At 35.0% G+C, this 21,819-nt stretch overlaps 1 protein-coding gene across 1 annotated transcript in view; it reads right to left on the reverse strand.

Annotated features, from left to right (window-relative positions):
• Positions 1–778: 778 nt before the first annotated feature.
• Positions 779–21,819, reverse strand: part of LOC136038012 (EEF1A lysine methyltransferase 2-like) — a 39,987-nt gene continuing 18,946 nt past the window's right edge. Inside the window, 2 exon segments of the mRNA XM_065720937.1 lie at positions 779–918; positions 11,041–11,264. Of these exon segments, the coding sequence (XP_065577009.1) occupies positions 824–918; positions 11,041–11,264 (319 nt within the window). The 3' untranslated portion in view covers positions 779–823.

A 21,819-nucleotide genomic window follows, 5' to 3' on the forward strand; every position in this document is an offset into this window, starting at 1 on the left:
CCTAGAGGGCGTGGCTCCCCAGCCCTCCTCCAAATGACGTCTTTGATTCACTAATATAATAAGGTGCTTACAGAAAATGGGTTGCAAAATTAGAAACGAGAGGGAGGTAGAAATACTCTTAATAAATATTTAATCAAGGTTCAATTCTCGTTATTTTATGCCCTTAAAATTTAGTCAGTGCTGCATTCAGAAGTGAAAATAACTAGTTTCAAATTCTAGTTTCAAACAAATAAATTATTAGTAAATTTGAAGTTTCTTATTCATTATCCGGTATTACTAAAATATACATCTATATAAAAGTTCAAATAGGGATAAATCCTTCAAAAAGACGGTGATAAATTTCATAAAAATACTAGATATTTCCGTCACATATGCAGTGCCCGTCATCAGTAGTAACAAAGAACAGACTACTGCTAATAATTATTTATATAAATTTGTATTTCAAAAATATTTTTAAAAAGAGATTGTCTTTTAAAAATATCTTTAAAGGTAGAGAAGAAAAAAAAATATAATTTAAGAAAAGTACTTTCGCAAGGAAGGGACAAAAATCTTTTTGTAAGAAATAAGAAAAGTCAGGGCTGGACTGACAATCTGGAGCGTATATACAACAGTTCTTTAGCCCCAACAAGTATTCATGCTCACAGCATAATTCAGATATAAGTCTGTCTTTGCATGAAAATTGAACATAAAAAGAAAAAGAAATCCCATGCGTTACCACTCTCTCTCTCTCTAAAAAAAAAGGAAACACACTTTCAGTCGCATCGGGGCCAAAAATAAATAAAGGTATTTAAAGATCATATAATTGTAATTTTATTACAAAAAATCAATTTCTCTTAAACACAACTATAGATACATTGTTGCCTTGTTTACCACCAAACTGAAAGGATGGAGTTGGTATAGTCTCAACAAAACAAAAATCTGAAAATATAAGACCAATAAGGTGAAAAAAATAAGAAAAACAGAAAAGAAGGAATAAGTTATTAAAAATGGATAGAGTAATCAATGTGAACTTAGAGCGCCCAACTTGATCAAAATTATAGTGAAACACTATTAAAGAAAGAGAACAACTCCAAAACAAAGCGATGTCGGTTTGATCAGTACTATAATATCCTGTTAGGTGGATATCTTACTTACTACAATTAGATATATGGTCACCCACAAACATTGTTCCCAAAAAGGGGGGGGGGGGTTGTAAAGCTAAAAATCATTCCAAGGGTGGGAGAAAAGGTTTGATTAGAAGTTACAGTTAAAAATTAGAATATTCTTGTAATATTAAAAAAATCTATAGTTATACATTTGGATATTATTCCAGTACAAAATATTAATTTTTTGGATACAAATGAATATTTAGTACTCAACACTTGCGATACGAATTTATTTTGTATATTTTTGTATATCAACTTTGTTTTCTCACTTAAATCTTGCATAAGAATGTCGTTCACATGAAAAGCATCAAGCCTCGATTTCACTACTCTACAAACTATGAAAACGTTGGGTAGGCCTTTTATTTTTGGGCACGAGGATATGAGTGGAAGGTGCTAGGCGTATCCTCTCCCACTGTAAAAAAGTCTCCTTTTCAGAAAATTCTTCCCATATGCAAGATTGAGCCTTTTCCATCCCAGCGCCGGTACACACGAGAATGTACTATCTTATGCTACATAGAAATACTATCGCAATAGGAGGAGCACTATAACTCCCCCGCCCAGCACGAATAATGAAGGTCTATACCAAAAATATTCCCGGGAATCAAGAGGCATTAAATATCAGTTTCGGCTTTCACACAACCCTCCTCCCCAGAACTCGTTCTATATTTATCTGAAAGCTCAATGAGAGTAAAGATATTTGGGCATTAAATGTATTCTTTGAGGCATCTGCTCCCTCCCTGCCTGCCTACAAAATGACCCACCATCCCTCCTTCATAATAGCTGATACAAACTTACACATAATTATTTGAAGCAAATTAGTTTAATGAAACGAAACTTTGATAAACAAGTCAGAAACACTTTTTTGCAATAAGCAGGGAGGTATTACTCCGTAGCACCCTTATTCAGAATTAGTCTAAGGATGGAAGGTGAGAGATTAATTCCTACCCTCCCCCCTCATATCCCTTGTTATATGTATCTGAAGGTCCCCAAGGATTCCGACAATTTGGGCATTGAAATGCACTCGTTTAGGCATTTGGCAGCTCCCCTCGCCTACACAACGACACATTGTCCCTCCTTCACAATAGCTGATGTATAATTATATTTTTTCTCCATTTTTTATGTATTAATTTCTCTTTGGCTGCTCAATTTTACATCTGGGAATAATTTTCCGCAGGGAGGAGTAAGGGAATTTCTCGAGGAATTCCAGTCTATATTGGTTACAACATCAGAACCCAGCCATGGACTTCAGCAGACATTCATAGTCTTTACAGCCTGAATTCGTTGATGACTTTAATTTTTCTAATTCTCTTGAATTAATTGTAATACTCGACAACATTGATCGTTAATTTTCTACTATTACAATATTCAATATTATATTAGCTTTATTCTAACAGCTTCATTACGTAATTTTATTTATTGTTTTCAGAGCCAAATAGCCAGTCTCTTATAGAGTTTTAGGTTTTGTAACCTTAACTGCTCGAAATGGAAGTCGATCTAACACCGATATTTATGTTACTTTTTTTTGGAATGTTTTCCCAACTTGCCATTTTTTTCATTCCCTTAAGAAACTGGTAAGGACCTTACTTACTACACTCTATTATTTCAGCGGTTTCTGTTACAACATCAGTAACTCATTTGACCCCTGCCATGTTGACACATTTCCTATCTTCTCATTATTCAATTCGCTTTAAATACCGGTAATTTAAGGCCTTTTTTTATGTTCTCCATTCACCGACAAGGTTTCACTGAATATAAAATAGTGCAGCTTCTCCTAATAGACACTATTTATTTCCTCCAAATATAATAAAAAATCTTCGACTGTTTGTAGAGACTGCCGATATATGATTCAGGAGTCGGAACCAGTCTGAAGTCCTTCAATTTCACCCGTGACAAATTTTTGAAAATCATATACACATGCTATTTATCTAGCGGCGCAAATTCACGAAAATATAAGGAGAGGGCAAGGATTTCTCAGTGAAAATACAAAAAAAAGGTATATTTCAAATCTAGAAGGAAGATTTTTTTTTCTTTTCGATTTTTTTTAAGTACGAGAAAATGTATTTTTCAAAATCTAGAGGGGACAATTGCCCTCCTCCCAATTGGAACTCCTGGATTTATATGAAAAGTATATTATTCTAACGCAAGAAAGAGCCTATCTCCCAAAGGGAGTTATTCTTTCAGACCCATTTGACTCATTCTTCGAGAAAATCTTCAAGAATGGAGTTAGTTTAAACGATAAAGGTGATCAATTAACTAGAGGCTCTACGGCGTCGCAAATTACATTATGAAAAAGAATTTTATCTAGCACAAGTTCTGTAAGTGATATCTTTTATTTCTTATTTTCTAATAAGTAATTAGAAACTAAGAATTAGAAGCACTAAGCTATTGACTTAACTAGGATAGTAATTTCAATTTCATTTTTCTTTATAGTTCTTTTGTTTTGCTTTGGCATCCTTTTTCATTCTTTTTAAATATAATGGCATTCGGGAGTCTTAGAAGATAAATTTTTGAGCGGCAATATGCCTAAACTGCTCATTGTCCATTTGCCCATGATTGAAAATATGTCACCTTCAAGATATCGAAGTCTAGTATACGATTTTTCCACTACAGCTAAGTTTCCAAACTTCGTATCCATAAATTTTTATTATTTCAACTTCCTATTTCATTTTCTAGTTTCTCCTTTTGCCCCAAATTAAAATAATGTCAACTTCAAAATATCAAAGTCTAGTATACGATTTGTCCAAAAAAGGTGTTTCCAAAGTTTACATCCATTTCCTAGTTTCTCCTTTTGCCCCAAATTGAAAATATGTTAACTTCAAAATATCAAAATCTAGTGTACGATTTGTCCAAAAAAGGTGTTTCCAAAGTTTACATCCATTTCCTAGTTTCTCCTTTTGCCCCAAATTGAAAATATGTTAACTTCAAAATATCAAAGTCTAGTATACGATTTGTCCAAAAAAGCTGTTTCCAAAGTTTACATCCATTTCCTAGTTTCTCCTTTTGCCCCAAATTGAAAATATGTTAACTTCAAAATATCAAAGTCTAGTATACGATTTGTCCAAAAAAGCTGTTTCCAAAGTTTACATCCATTTCCTAGTTTCTCCTTTTGCCCCAAATTGAAAATATGTTAACTTCAAAATATCAAAGTCTAGTATACGATTTTTCCAAAAAAGCTGTTTCCAAAGTTTACATCCATTTCCTAGTTTCTCCTTTTGCCCCAAATTGAAAATATGTTAACTTCAAAATATCAAAGTCTAGTATACGATTTGTCCAAAAAAGCTGTTTCCAAAGTTTACATCCATTTCCTAGTTTCTCCTTTTGCCCCAAATTGAAAATATGTTAACTTCAAAATATCAAAGTCTAGTATACGATTTGTCCAAAAAAGCTGTTTCCAAAGTTTACATCCATTTCCTAGTTTCTCCTTTTGCCCCAAATTGAAAATATGTTAACTTCAAAATATCAAAGTCTAGTATACGATTTGTCCACTAAAGCAAAGTTTAAAAGCTTTGCATCCATATTTTTTTTTATTTCAACTTTTTATTTCATTTTCTAGTTTCTCCTTTTACCCAAAATTGAAAATATGTCAACTTGAAAATATGAAAGTCCAGTATACGATTTTTCTGCTTAAGCTAAGTTTCGAAACTTCGCATCAATAATTTTTTTTTTCAAGTTCTTATTTCATTTTCTATAGTCTCCTTTTGCCCCAAATTGAAAATATGTCAACTTCAAAATATCAAAGTCTAGTATACGATTTTTTTTTACTAAAGCTAAGTTTCAAAACTTCACATCCGTAATTTATTTTCATTTCAACTTCTTACTTCATTTTCTAGTTTCTCTTTTTGCCTCAAATTGAAAATATGACAGACACATACCCACGACTGTTCAGGGGGGAGGTGAGAAAAGACAGACCAATTTCGGAGAAAAGCAAAAAATAAAGAAACTAATTTCATTTGATAATTTGACCAATAATTGCCCCGAAATTCATGAAAATTTTGATTTTTGGGGAAAGGGTGAGGTCCCCTTCCCCGTGGATACGTACCTTCATCTGGAGTTTCCTTTTTACTATACTACTACTAATAAAAACTTACCGTAGCACCAGGCAATAAACAACAAAGAGGAAGAGAGTAAAATTCTCGAACGAGACTACGGTACTAACGTTGCTTTGACGTTCTCATTGAAGTAACTCGAATAGCTTCTTTTCCCTACGAGGATTAGTAGCGACAATTGTATTTATTGTTATTGGTGGTGGTTTTATTTGTTTTTAGTTTAGTACTTTTTCTTTTTATCGTGTTGCTGAAGACGCCTAGTTAGTCTTTCATATCTACTGGCCGTAGTCTCGTTTGAGGTTTTTAATCTCTTCCTCTTTGTTGTTTATTGTCATGTCTGACCAGTTCGGCTTAAGAACTTTCATTCGTAGCACCAGGCCACCCGAGGCTAATACAGCTACACACAGTCCAACTCCAGTCCAATCCTTTCAAAGTCTCCCTCTTTACATCCTCCCAGGAAGTTCCCCTTTTCTTTAAATCTGTCTTTATGACATCCTCCCACCCCAATCGCCGACGACCTGCTTTCCGTTTAGTCCAAGACGGTTGGCCAAAAAGGACAATCTTAGGTAATCTGTCATCTGTCATCCGCAGAACGTGTCCCAGTCATCTCAACCTTTCTGTCATTACAGCCCTAGAAAGCGGGATGAACCACACTTTTCGTATAGCCTACTGTTTGAAATACGGTCAGTCAGCCGGGTACCCAGATTAATCCATTCGCAATTTCCCTGGAAAACATCTAGCAACTCTTCAGCCTCTTTTTGAGGCGCCCACATTTCAGAGCCATATTTGTCCACTGTCATCACTGTAGCTTCTAATATTCTAATCTTGGTTGGCAAACCTATCTTCCTATTCTTCCACCCCTGACACCCTGAGCCTTGGCTATTCTACTTCTAACGTCTTCACTATTCCCACCGTCTTTACTAATAATGCTACCAAGGTAAGTGAAGCTACCCACCTGATTAATCTTTGCATTACCCCCCATCACCATTTCATCTTCACTGATTTCTAGCCTTAGAAACTTAGTCTTCTTAATATTTATTTTCAAATCTATTCTAGCACCCTGAACTTGCAAAATCTCTAAAATGTCATTCATTTTGCTCACACTTTCATCTAGGATGCTTTACAGACATTTTAAATCCAAATTACTTATAATCAGTAATTTTCAAAACTTCATTTCACATTCCATTGATTTGAAAAGCCAAAGAAGAAAAAATGGTACCAAGGATACCAATTTGTTATGAAGAAGGTAGATTTTCTGGAAACGAAAATACGATGGAACAGTCTCCACCTCCCCCCCCCTTCTAAAAACTGGTTTTGTTTTATAGCAATTGGGAACCAAGTAGGCAAGGCTGTTTTTTGCTATTGCTTTTGACTTTTCAAAAAACACAGTTTTCTCAAAAAAAGGAGGGATTTTAAAGCTTGAAACAAGTAGAAATTCAATTCTACAAGAAGCGTAGCTTGAAAGGAACAGAAACCAATAAATGAACAAATATCATCCAGAAATTACAACGATATTTGAAGTCAAGGTTGAAGCGAGCAGAATTTTTTTATTATTTTCTTTGCTGAAGATGGCCCTTAGATATAGGACCGAAATATTCAAATGGGTTTTGTTCATTCACTGTCTTGGGAAAACAAAGTCCTCATTATTCTCTCTTCTGTATTTGTATTATGGAAAGGTAGTATGGTCTTCGTCATTACTTAAGGAACTATGTTATTGTCCCCCCCCCTTTAGCCCCTACCCCAAAAATTCTAGTTTAATTTGAATCTTACTAAAAAATAAGTGAATTGCTTACATTTATTGAATGCTTACTTTCGCTGAACGATTCATAAAGACGAAAATAATGACAAAAATAAGGATTTTTTAAAACAGGAAAACGAATAAAAACAGAACAAATTTTATAGCAGCTTCTCTAAGATGCTAAATATATTAAGTTATTTATTAAAAAATACGCTATTTAAGTACTGGAAAAAAACATCTCCATTAAGGGATAACCTCTACCAGTCATCGGATTTACTGCTTCACCTAAATTTCCAACAGTAGTGTTAGATAGAATAATAAAATCCGTAAATTACTATAAGCATATGAGACACTTATCATTTACCTTGCACCATGAGACACGTTCTTAAACAAAACAAAAACAAGCAAATAAAATCCTTGGCTGCTGTAGAACGGTTTTAGAGCTGGCACGATCCTAGAGATAGAATTTTATATTTTATCGGAAGAGTGAGGGGGGAAACTTTTGTTATAGCCAAAAATGTAGAAAAGTCTCATTTTTCCTATATTGTACAAATTTTTAGCGTTAGGAGGGATCGCCTTTTATCATGAGTCTCATATCCATCTTTTTATATTTAATCTAATATGCAATATGAAAATACCCTCACCTCCTTTTGTGTGTAGGAAAAAACATCATAATGATCGCATTGTGTTTTTATTAGTTTATAGTTGAGATCAAAGAGTATGGACAACTTGTAAGAGTGGAAACTGGCACTAGTGTCGACCTCGTGTCGACCAAAAAAAAACCCAACTGCCATCTATCATTTTATGTTTTCTTCGAACATCTCGAACTGCTTTTTGGATTTGACCCTCATTACTACCAAAACCTCGAATTTACCAAAATACTTGTATTAGGAGCAAACAACATTTTTATAGAGGATAGAATTTCCAAGTTTGACAACTGATTTAAAACAGGGTGCGAAAATATTTTCCACTCTCGGATAGTTGACCAATAATATTTGCAATTGGCTAAGATATACTGAAGAGACAGAAAGAAAATTAGGCCAATAATTCTGGTGGAATTTTCCACAGAAAAAAAGATTCTTCTTTGTTTCCTCCACGTATAGTTTTCTAATTATTAGCAATGCACAATCACCTATTCTATTCAATTGGGCTAAAGGAGAAACTCCTATTTCCATGATAAAATAAATACCATTATCGGAAAAGCAACTGACAGCAAATCCCTTCGTTTAGATGATTTCTAGAAGGGCACTGTTTTAATTTTTCTTTCTTATCTAAAGAGAAATATGCTCCTATAGGAAGAGATTAAGACAATGTTTATTTGACATAATTTGAAAACGACCGTTTCACGTAACAAGCAGTCAGAAATACAACTCTTGTGAAAAACAAAATGAGTACAAACTCAGATCGAAACTGTAGCATGGAGGTGAGGATGCGCGATTGCAATGGGGGTTGAAAGTATAACTTCTTTACTTTATTGTGACGTCAAGACAATTTTGTCAAAATTATTTTAAGAATACTGACATTAATAGCGCAAAACAAATGTTAGCAAGCTCAGTTCTAGGGTAATCAGATACATTTTCCATTTATTTATTTTTTCGTAACAAATTGCTCAAGCTCAGCAGCAATCTTCAGTTGATAAATATTTGGTTTCTAAGAATGTAACATAGATTTCTAACATAGATTAAATATAAAAAAAAACAAGTTTTTTTTAACTAAAAGTAAGGAGCGACATTAAAACTTAAAACGAACAGAAATTACTCCGTATATGACAGGGGCTTTTCTCCTCAACGCCCCGCTCTTTACACTAAAGTTTAACTCTGTTTCTTAGCTCTACTTTTTAAAACAGTAAAAAACTTTAGCGTAAAGAGCGGGGCATTGAGGAGGGAAACCCCTTTCATATACGGAGTAATTTCTGTTCGTTTTAAGTTTTAATGTCGCTCCTTACTTTCAGTTTAAAAAAAACTTGTCTTTTTTAGTTTAATTTCTGAACGTTTTTGAATTAATGCACGTTTTGATTTTGGCTCTCCGAACATAAATAATTAAAACGAAATTTGCATATTTTTATATTTTTTTTGGCTAAATGGCTTTCTCATAGTTTTAATCGAAAGATTTTCAGAAAAAAAGGAGCGGGGGAGGAGGCCTAGTTGCCCTCCAATTTTTTGATTACTTAAAAAGGCAACTAGAACTTTTTTATTGTTTTTTTTTACGAACATTTTCACTAGTAAAGAATATACGTAACTTACGAATTAACTTACGTAACGAACTTCTATATTTGTATGTTTTTATTACGTATATGAGGGGGTTCACCCCCCTCGTCAATACCTAACTCTTTACACTAAAACTTGAATTTTGTCCCAATTCCTTAAGAATAACCCCTGAATCCCAAAGGCCGTAGAATAAATAGTTAAAATTACTAAAAAAATCTTTAGCGTAAAGAGCAAGGTATTACGAGGAGGTCAACCGCTCAAATGCGTAATAATTTCTGTTCATTTTGAGGTTTAATGCTGCTCCTTATTTTCAGTTGAAAAAACTTTTCATATTTATTTTTTCATTGTTTATTTAAATAATGTTAGAAAGTCCTGCAGCCCCTTCATTGAAATTCTCTTCCCCCGTGACAAATTCCTCCATGGAAAGATCCTCCCACGTGACCCCCCTTAAATTCCCCCCCCCCCCCTACCAAAAAATCCCCCTGAAAACGTCTGTACACTTCCCAATAGCCATTAGTATATGTAAACAACGGTCAAAGTTTGTAACTTGCAGCCCCTCCCACGGGGACTGTGGGGGAGAAAGTCGTCCCCAGAGACATAGCTATTAGGTTTTTCGACTATGGTGAATAAAATGGCTATCTCAGAATTTTGATCTGTTGACTTTGGAAAAAAAATGAGTGTGAGAGAGGCCCTAGGTGCCCTCCAATTTTTTGGTCACTTAAAAAGGGCCCTAGAACTTTTAATTTCCATTAGAACGAGCACTCTTGCGACATTCTAGGACCACTGAGTCGATACAATCACCCCTGGAAAAAAGACAAAAAAACACGTATCCATGATCTGTCTTCTGGCAAAAAATGCCAAATTCCTCATTTTTGTAGATAGGAGCTTGAAACTTTTACAACAGGGTTCTCTGATACGCTGAATCTGATGGTGTGATTTTCGTTAAGATTGTAGTACTTTTAGGGGGGTTTCCCCCTATTTTCTAAAATAAGGCAAATATTCGCAGGCTCGTAACTTTTGATGGGTAAAACTAAACTTGATGAAACTCATATATTTAAAATAAGCATTAAAATGCGATTCTTTTGATGTAACTATTGGTATCAAAATTAAGCTTTTTAGAGTTTCAATTACTATTGAGCCGGGTCGCTCCTTACTACATTTCGTTACCAACTGTTTGATATCCTCCTATTGTTACAAACTTGAGGACATAAAAGAAATAATTATAAATAAAGGCTAAAGATTTATTTAAAAAGGAATTGAAAAACATATATATAAATATACCAGTATATATACATATATATATATATATATATATATATATATATATATATATATATATATATATATATATATATATATATATATATATATATATATACATATATGCATAGTATTAAGTTTAGGTATAAACGTAATTTAACTAAAATTTTTAAAAAATGCCTCAAAGTTATTTGTAGTTTCCTACATTTTGCATACAGTTTACGAATTCTGATTTACTTCATCGCTTTCCCATAATAAATACAATTTTTTTATATTAAATACAATATTATACTCAAACTACCAATCATGATAATTTTTCACTATTTTTGCTAATGATCTTTTTGTAGCTGATTATACGCAGAAACAACTGCAACAGTATTGCAGAAGGTGCTACTAAAATAAAAAAAAGCATCCATTTATTTTCGGGCTACTGACTACTTTGTCTGTAACCTAATTCGGCTCGGGTCCAATGTTGATTTTACAGTTTAAATGGAATAAAAAAGTGTTTGAGTAGGACTTGAACTCAATGATTTTGACAAGAATCTACAGTAGTTCAATTTGTCCCAATTCACTCCCTTATGATAAAAACTTTGAAAAGCAGCTGAGAATAAAAACAAAAAGAATAAAGAAATAACCTCACTCACAAGGGAGAAAACTTTGTACAATTTCTTCCATTGTCCAATTACAAGTTGCTATTAGGAAGAAGCTGTTCGGCAACATAATACTGTGAATATTTTCCACATATTTTCCTCTGTCCTCGACAGCATTATCAGATAAAGAAATAGCATCATATGTTCCTTTATCCAATATTAATCCAAATTTACTTCCCTTTGAAAATGCTGCTAGATTTCGACAAAATATTGCAAACCTAAAGTACAATAATACGATAAAAACATGAAGAGTAAATTATTACTGCTTAGCACACTAAGGTCATCTTAGACACGTAATAACAAGCATTATCTTATGATTCTTCCCTAATCAACGGCAATTTGAAATCTTTATCAACTTAAAGTTTCCCACTTGTAATAGCTTTAGTTCTAAGATTTAAATAAGGAAAGGTCTGATCAAATTATAGTGTACAGGGGGATAACGTGGCTTTACTTTGTTATGAGGCAAATAAATCATGTCAGAGAGAGTAATAATTTTGTAGCCAACTAGGTAATTCAATTCCAATTTTGGACTGTTCAACTCCTTGCCTGTTTTACTAGAGGAGGGGGCAAAGTAGCTTAAGCATAACCAGGCGGAAATTATGCCTGGAGGTAAAACCTCCTTAAACACCAATGTGATACAACATCTCGATATCCCCCTGCTCGAAAATACCAAATGTCAACGGTCAAGCACACGTGAATATAACCTCAGAAGTTAAAATTATCTGCATATAAATCATTACCTCAGGAGGCTATTCCTCTTAGATACAGAGCAACTGTATATCTTCTTTGTTTATTTACAATTTATGATCCGAGTTTCATCATTTACTTAAACTAGCAACTGCACTAATAAAGGAAAACTAATAAAATTATATTAAAGATGTGAAATGCACAGACAATAAAAACAAGTAATATCATTTTACTTTAAAATAAAAACACCAGCTTCTGTAGTTTTACAGGTAAATTTATTTTTGGTTGTATTAATCAATGAAACCAGTTGTGTGATCAGTGATTATGATGATGGAAAACTAGGACTAAAGGAATTAATTTACCTGTCTGTGCTGAGCTAGAATATTGTCAATTCCCAATGAGCCAAATTATAAATTGATTTCGTTTAACCTACAACTTAAGCGGAAGAAGATGAAATCTTAGTACGTGTCTTGCGGGATAGAAAACTTTGAATAAGAGAATTTCAAAATTATTCTTCTAAAAATGTACAGGGCGATCCTTGTAATTTGGCTTATTTTTCCACATGATGAGAGTTATTGTGAAATACATTGTAAGCCAACGATCTTAAATTTGGTGCGGACCAAATGATATCATAGCAACCGTTTGTGTGAAGTGAGGGCTCTTAGGCTCATGCAACGATCTTTTTACTGCCCAACAGCAGAAGAAGCAGGTTGCTTGAAGACAAAACTACTTGATTCAATTAAGAGTAGCTACCAATCCCTCACAACGCCGAGAAATTGTTCCCCAACTCGAGCTATAAGCTAAGCAGGAAGAGACCGTTTTATGATTGGGGCGTGTCTTGTTCACAAGCAAGTGTTGATCGAGACAATCAATGAACAATCTTAGATTCTAAGAACTTACTGTTCAGGGTCTCTTAAAATCCAGCGTGGATTCGTTTGCAGGCTCAGGGAGTGGTTGCCATAGTATGAGCATTCTACATCCAAGGGGAGAAACAAACAATTAAAATCTTGTCATTGCTTCATTTTGCAGAAAAGATATTTCTTTTCGGAATCTTTTCTCTTCAAGCATTATTAGAGCTGGCATGGTCCAAACCCTCTTCGAGCTTGGGTCTATATTCCATACTTTAGGTTACGCAAGACTCTGGTTTTCTGGAAGATCTACCGAGGTAAGAGAGAAGCACGGCCGTATATACGAGGGAGGGGATTTTACCCCTCCCAAAAAATTTTCCGACTCGTTAAAACATAACAAAAATTGCACATAACAAATTTCTGATTGTTTTTTTAAGTTTATTTAATACATCTCCCCCCGAACAAAAATTCTGGCTACAGCCTTGGAGATAAGCCAAGTTGTTCAAACAGAAGTAAGGAGTAAACATTTGCAGTGATTTGAAAGGTGGATACATTATTTCTTTTTTTCGTTTCAGAAACAGCTGTCAAGAATCTTACCAGAGACCACGACTGGAAAATATCCCTATTTTTACAACGGTTCTTCGACAAAAAAAATGTTGTTCAAGGATTTGAAAACAATAGGGTGCAGTATGACACCGTTATCCTCCCTAAAACAGCAGCCTTCTTAAAAAAAGACCAAAATTTTACAAATTTAAAATTAACAAAATAAGTTTTTTCCACTTCATGGTTCCAGCTAACCTTGTAAAGAGTAAACCACAGTCAATAGTAACCTAAAGCTTAAAATGAACAGTCCAGTATGAAAAAAAGATCTCGTTTAAAGGTAATCCAGGAATGATAACTGTTAAACATGTTTAACTTGGTCCTAAAAGTTTATTGTGGAAACAAACTTTCAGGGATTTTGGAAAACAGCTTGAAACCCCTCAAAACGGTGGCGAATAAAAAGGGAGAGTACAGAAACATAATAATCGCCGCTGTCGGAAACCGTAAACTGAAGAATTAATAAACACCACCTTGAACGGACGATGGTATCAAACCAGTGGTCAAACCAGAATATTGGAAAAGGGTTTATTTGAATACCCTCTTTTATCCAGTGCCACTTGTGACAACGATTCCAATTTGACCAGAGAAAGGCAAATGCTGGGGAATACCAATTTTTAGATAGCCAAATCGAATTTTTGTGGTGAAAAATCATGTTTCTTCGGAAACAGAGGTTTTGAACGCCCTCCCCTGTCTTTACAAACAAGGGAAAACGCTATTTTGTATCTCCTTTTTTGCCACGGCTAGCATGCCATCACTAGATGTTGGAGATGTACAAGGGCTCGCTTAAAAGCTATCGCTCTAGTCTAAGCACCCTTTTCTTCTATAAATTCATCTTAGTGCCACATAGTCAAATGCCAAATAGCAACAAAATGGCATTTTTTGGTGTCATTTCTGTAGTAGAAAGGCTGGAAAGCACAAAAAGGGTAGCTTTGTAATTTACATGGTCAAAAATTATTAACCAGTGTTTTATACCCTCCCCCTATATGATACCACTCCCACCATTCCACTAGTTTGTAAAAAAAACACATATCGAAAAAAACTTCCGAATGGCAAAAAATAATTTGTTATTTTTACATGAAAATGATTGATTTTTATTTGCAAATTCTCAAAGCAAACCGAGTGACAAGGTTGCACATGGGTATAACCTATATTTAATGACCTATTTTTTTTGTAAAATCCATATTGAATTCTTTCGCTTCATCACCTAATTGAGACAAAGATCTTTTTGTATCGTTTATCGTACATAAGTAGTGTAAGCATAATGACTTTAAGCGGTCAGTACCCCCATCGAATCCCAGCCTCGACACTTTTTTAAACTTCTTTGAGACACAGGTGTTATTAATCTTCTTCAAGACGCAAATGTATATTACATGGTAGGGGTTGTTTACTTATGCAAATGTTCTCTGTTGTGTTTGATAACCTACTATGTTTGAAAACTTGTGTTATGTTTGAAAACCTACTAGACCCAGGAAAAACCTTCAGGAGGTATGTTTGCAAGAAGCAAACACAGATGATATGTAATAGCTTCTTGGATTGTTAAAAACCTAGAGGCGTAGGGGGGGGGCTGCAGGGCCCTGCCAAATCAAGATACAAAACTAAACATTAAATCATAGTTTCTTCGAAAATTTAAAAAACCTGCAAGGGCCAGGAAAAACCTTCAGGGGCCCCTCCCAAGCAGGAACATAGACCAAATTGATCATAATCCAATATTTTCATGCTTCACACACACGCAGAGCCTTTTTTCTTGACAAACAGAGGATCTTTCCACTATTTCCAGGAGCAGAAGGATGAACCGTTATACAGTCTAGACGTCTATTGATTTTCTAGGAACAAAGGCTTTTTATTCTTCTTGCAGGATCGGATAATTTCCATTGTTATCGGAGGGTATAAACCAGGTATCAAACGAGCATTTTCATCAGTCTTATATTGGATCTGCAACGTGCAACTCAGATTCTCTAAATGGATGTAAACACACCTGGAAATTTGCAAAAAATGGATTTCTGCTTATATACGGGTAAGTCTCTCTGCATATTAAGGATGCCCCCTCCCCCACCAAAAAAGAGGCGAGATTATACCCAAATTTGAGCTAGTATAATTCCCTTTATAGGATTACCAGCTAAAACCCCAGTCCCTCCCCCATAAAACAGTTTTATCGGAGGTATAAATAATCTTATTTTCCTGCATAATTACGCTTGCTCTTTGTCTGCTATTTCAAAAGCCCCTTGCAAACCAAAATATATTCTGGCAGATGGTTAAACACAAATTAATTATTACCCCTCAACTATTTGGGTTAAAGCCTATAATAATATTGAACAGCCAGAATCACACTAATTGAGTGAAAGGGTGCATTCTTGCAATCTGGTAATTTGAACGCTCTAACAGCAATTAAGCCGAGAGAACAGTTTCACAATAAGAAACTATTTTTCTCATAGAATGATGCTTACATTTTCACTAAAATAGTTATGTAAAGTGTGTTATATTTACACTAAATTTCTGATTTTTGAGGGGAGATGGAGCTAGTTATGATTAGTATTTCCATGTGGAAAATGTGACTACCTCCAATTTCACTAGCCAATACTTATTCGAAGAATGGGGGCATAGATCAAGTGTAAGTTATTAGTCGATCGTTAATTCTGAAAAAGGAGCAAAATTCAAGGTAAAAAACGTATTATTTTCGCTTCAAAAATATCTGTATAGCCCAAGCAAATCAGCAATTTTGGAGAATGTTTCTATGAAGGAAAGGCTTTTTGTATTTTATTAAAAAAAAACTGTGAAACGGCAAATCTTCCCTCCCGCCTTCCTTGATGTAAAGAAAAGAGTTCGTGTCCCTGTAGTTAGATCCGAAGTGACTTTGAGAGAACAATAAATAGGAATTTTTCAAAAGTTATGGAGTTAGAATTTTTAAGGCTCAAGTTGTTTAGAAAAACTAAAAAAACTAGAAGAAAACTAGAAGCTATAGAAGCTACTAGAAGCAAATTTAACTAGGGTCATGTTAAAATTAGACTCAAGTTATCAGAAAAAACCTAAAAATTTTTATTTTTTATTAAAATAATGTTGATGATATGCTTGGAGACATGGGCAGCTATGCATGATCTACGAGAAGCGAATTTAACTGGAAGACATGTTAAATTAGGCTCAAGTTATTCGGGAAAGCTAAAAAAAAAAATTTATTGCAAGAATTTTGGCGATAGGCTTGGAGAACATGAGCACCTATGCGTGAGCTATAAGAAAAGAATTTAACTAGGGGCATGTTAAAATCAGGCCCAAGTTATTTGGAAAAACTAAATTTTATTTTCCATTTAAGGAAAATTCAGATCGTAAGGTTCCACCTCCAAAACTGCAAGGGCATGCGATGCAACAACCTCCACCCTAGAATGCAAAGATACGGTCCCTTCTGCTATACCACAACAAAGCAGGGAGAATGCATCCGCCCTACATGGTCATGATGGTGGGTTTTCTACCCCCAGCATGGGAGCTGCTAACCCTACTGTAAGTGCAAATCATAGATGTTTTTCGTAAAGCTTGAAATTTTAGCAGTAAAAACTTAATGCTTTCCTCGGCATGGGGAAATGAGTAGGATATCAGAGCCCTGTTCGATGCCTCTGAGAGCGGGGAAGAGAATATTACCCAATCTAAGAAATATGTTTCTTTTCCGCTGATTCTTTTGAAGGGGAAGTAGCTAGGATTTTGCTGGTCCTAAAAACAATATATTCTTTTTGTGATTAACTATACGTTTTGAAAACAAGAAGTTTTTAACATCCTACTTTCTAAGAAGGTAACTTGAAGTTTTGCATTTGATATTGTTTCAAGAAAACCTAAGCATATGAACAGCAGTTTAGTAGCGTTTTACTGTTGAAAGAGATTCATATCCCTATTTCAAAGAAGGAGATTTGAGGACCCTAGTCATTAGATTAATATTCTTTTATCAGCTTAATAACAGGTTTCTTTTCAGCTTACTATTCCTTTTTTACAGCTTAAAATCATATGCATTTCAAGGGAATAACAATTATCACTTTTTTTCTAGATGAAATCCACATTTTTTTTCCACATGAAATGCCAGCATGGATCGGGGATCTGCTGACCGATTTCTTTGGGAATGAAGAAGCACCAATAGACACAACCTCCCCCTCCGTATAACGTAAAGAGGGCAGTCTACTCCCCCCATCTATGGGGTGATTTCTGGCTCTTAAATTCTTAGCTGGTTCGCGGTGTCACCAAGAACGAGCACCCACTTTGAGCCAATGACCAGAATCATTTTCTGGTCAATACACCTTGAGTTGATAGTGTGGCCTCTTTATGTCCAAACAGCTACTTTGCCCCCCCCCCTCAGACAAATTTCAGACTAATATTGTATTCTCTTTCAGCATAACATAAATTATTGTTCAGGATGAATTCAAGTGTTTCAATGGGCTAATCAGCTCTTATTATTTTTAGGTTCATATACCAGCACTAACAACATCCCAAGGGGCTTACATTGAAAGGCATTATCACCACCATCGCCATTTCACGACAATCTATGTACAGCCCCAGAGGAAAGCGAATGTGAAGGGAATTTAGTGCAGGGCTCAGCCCTCTTAATATACCTTCCCCAACTTTGATTTAGACGCTTTTATGAGGGATCTCAACCACGATGCTCAAATTTTAGAACATCTCTCAGTAGGATTGCTACTTAGCGAGGTCAAGAGGGTACTAGAAGAACAGGTACCCACCCCTTACAGTGACGGTGATGTGGGGAAAGCAAGACAAATTGGTATTAGCTCACCGTCTTATTTGGCCTGTTCTTAAGTTTTTAAAAAATATATTTTAAATATACAATTAATATTCATATTAATCTTATATTTAATAAAAATATCTTTATATTATTTTAGGGCTGAATTCTGACACCCCTTCAACTCCCTTACAATTGCTATTATTATCAAAGATCCAATAGACAGTACACTTCTATGTAAGCATGATTTGGGCAGTTCTTAATCGAAAGATTCGGGAGGCGGGAGGTAGGGATAGCCTAAAAGCATCTATAGCAAAAAAATTTTTAATGAAAAGTCAGATGAGGTGTACTCGCGTTACTTGCGAGTTCAAATACAGAAACGCCCTCTAGACTTGAAGAATTTTGATGGTGTTTCTCCAGAGTGGGTGGGTAGCATTTTTAATATGATGGAAAACTATAATGAAAATGGAAATTCAGTGGTTTTGTTTATTGAAAGTTTAGATTTAAATATTACTAAATTTAAAAGGAAATTTGCTTTAAGAAGCGAGAGGGGGTGAGATGTGTAAAATATAACGCTGATTTAAGATGTTGTAAGGGTGTAAAACGCTTTTTAATACGGGCTTAGAGTGCTTCAAGTACACGCTCCTCACAGCAGAACACAAACACCAGCAAAAGGATACTAGTAAGACATATTTAGATGATTTGGGAGTTAATGGGGATGGGGAGATGGTAAAGTTTCCCAAAGAAAATAACTGTTTAAAAGGGCAACATCCTATAGCACTTAAGGGGACTGACATTTTAGAGAGGGCAAATGAGCATTTGAAGATTTGTGTTTCAGTATTATAGTATGAAACAGATTCTGAGGAGGGGGAACTTAAAGATAAATGGGGATTTCATATTCAGTGAGGGCCCCGTACATTGAATCAGAAAAACACTGGGTACGGCTTCTTTACGAGTCTACCAGTAAACCTGATGCATTTGGATATTTCTTTCCTAACCCACGCATTAGTCAGGTTTCAAGTGAGGGTAAAAAAGGGCGTAACTGTACAAGCTATTGTTGTCCAATGTGTCTGTCTAGATTTCGTACTGATGTAAAATTAAAACATTATTTGAGGCACTGTAAGCGTCATGGGTAACAATCCGTAAAGACGGTTAGCAGTGACAAGAGGCCATTTAATTTAAAGGTAAAGCACTAGTATTTTCTGCCGGTTTAAATGCACAATTCCAACTATGATTTGAAGTTCATTTTACCAGAGTTTGCACGTTTGTAGAAAGGTCAATTTGTAGATGGTGCATGGGTAGATGGGGTCTTTTTCATATAACATCATACCCAAATCATCTGAGAAGCTGCTACTCTTAGAATTCAAATAGAAAACACTAGAAAATAATAAAACGTACATGAATAAAATCCGTTTTTTAGATTCCTATAGTTTTCCCCCAAATTCTTTGTCAATTAATTAAAGTGCAAAGAACGGACGATTTTAATAGCTTCCCCCTACTTAATAAACGCTTTCCATATGATGAAATAAATGATGTATTGCCGAGTTAGGATATATATCCGTGTGAGTCCTACAGCTCCGCCTCGTGACTACGTGAGGAAAAATTGCCACCAGTCGAAACTTTTTATGATTCACTTCACGATCGTCAATACACCACTGCCGACTATGAATTGGCTAAAACAGTTTGAGTAAAGGGAGGGTGTAAAATGGAGGCAAATTACTGAAAAATATACCTGTCAAGTTATGTATTGACGTTGTTGGATATTGTCTATAGAAACACCGACAAAATTTATGTTGAATTTGGGATATTATTTTCCAACTCCTCACTTGGTGATGGATTAATTTCTCAAAATCAGTAACAGAAAAAAAGGTATGATCACACACGTGGATCAGCACTTATTTGTATAGAGATCAATGAGGGCCGAATTTTTTTCACGGGGATCGTATTTTGGAGACTGACCCGACTGGACAACACACCAGTGAAAAGTTGAATGCCGTTTTTCTTGATAAAAACTCCTTTTATCCGTCGGTAATGTATCACTGCTCTTTGGCGTGTGGGAATTACAAATGGCTGGACAATCTTTGTGATCCAAGTTACTAAAACATTTCCACAGTTGAGGAGCATGGACAGCAAGGATGGTTTTTCGGAATTGCAGGTGAAATACCAATGGAATTTCCTGACTCGGTAAAGGATTTTGTTTTCCCGTGCATAAGCAGACCAGTGCCTAGGGATTCATTAAGTCCCTATAATATTGCTTTGGTAGAAGGTGGGGGTATGCACTGGACACCTTCAAAACAAAAGCTTATTGTTAACCTTCATCCAAAACGGAATATTGTTGCACAACGCCTTTTTTTGCGATAGATGCTGGCCAACGGTTTCCAGGTCACAAAGATTCATGGAGCCCTCCAATTTGATCAAAAGCCGTAAATGAAGAAGTCTATTGATATATTTGTAAGTAAACACTCTGACGCAAAAACAAAGGCTGAAAAAGAAATATTTAAGCTCATTTTAAATTCAGCCTTAGGTAAAATGTGCAAGTATGCGTCATAGGAGTCGTTGTGATGTAACCGAGCCAAAAGAATCTCCCCGAATAATTGCAGATTCGAATTTCACATCGTTCACGATCAGAGACTCCAACATGATCCTTATGCATAGTAAAAAAGAAGTAGTTGTATATCAAAATATTGACGCTGGCAGTACCACTTTAGAAATTTCCAAGAAACTCATGTTAGAACCTTACAACATTGGGTGTAAGCTACAATAGCCGGGGGACCGGCAAGTTCAAGTATATTACGGGAATAAAGATTCACTACTGTTAAAAGCTAAAACTAAAAATTTATTAGACGATTTGGAAAATGGTGAGCATATTCGCTCTCGAATTAACTACACCAACTGGGAAGAGTCCAGTTATCCAGAACTCCTGAAGCACCAGCCCCAAATATGTTGCAATTTTTAAAATCCGAGACGAGGAACGACATTATATCCAATGCTGCACTTACAGGTCCGAATGTGTACTGTGTAAAAATGCACAATGAGGATATAAAAAAGACTTTAAAAGGGATTCCTCCAAACGATTTAAGAAAAAATTTCGACATGAGTGTTTATAGAAAATGTGTAGAAAATAATTTAATTCCAAGAACGAAGGTCATAGCGATTCGTTCTTTAAAAGATGATAACTACACAGTTAGAGTTGAAAAATGCCATATTAGCTATATCGGACAAAGTCTATGAGCGCGCGGACGGTGGGAGAGTACTAACACACCGTCATTACCTTACTTCAGACTGAGACGTATCTGTATTGTACAGACAGGATCTTGATATGGAGAAAGCTAAACAGTTGGTGGGAGGAGGGCCCCCTTTTTCTATCCCTACAGTCAGCCTCCAGCTCAGTATTGTCTTTTATTGTGTTTTTATTTATTTATTCAATTTTTTTGTGCAAGTCGAAATCTTTTTTTAAAAAGTGCTTAATATTATACTATGAATTTACATAAATTCCGGAGCCGCCTCTCGCGAACCGCAGCGGCCACCCTACCCTTCCGAGGGTGGCACTATTTCTAAGTGTTATTTAATGTTTAAATGTTTTTAAATATCTATAGAAATATATTAAAGTGCTTATTTTATTTAAATATGTTTTCAAAATCTGTAGTACACTTATTCATACATTAAAGAAAACGTGTATTTTATTTTTTGTCTGAGTATTCATTCATTAGACTGAGGTCAGGTTAGTTTTATTTTGACAGCAGGAAGAGTATTATGTATCAATTTAAACCTCCGTTCAGATTTTGTTTTGTGGACCTTTAATGCCTGGCAAAACAAAACTTTCAATGAAAATAATTCAAAATCGTGATAATATTTCTAGAAAATCCGAAAAATATGTTTTTTTATGTAGTGTGTGGCAAGAACCTTGTGATAAAATAAATACTATTACAC

Source organism: Artemia franciscana, chromosome 17 (genome assembly GCF_032884065.1).
Source record: "Artemia franciscana chromosome 17, ASM3288406v1, whole genome shotgun sequence".
Lineage (NCBI taxonomy): Eukaryota > Metazoa > Arthropoda > Branchiopoda > Anostraca > Artemiidae > Artemia > Artemia franciscana.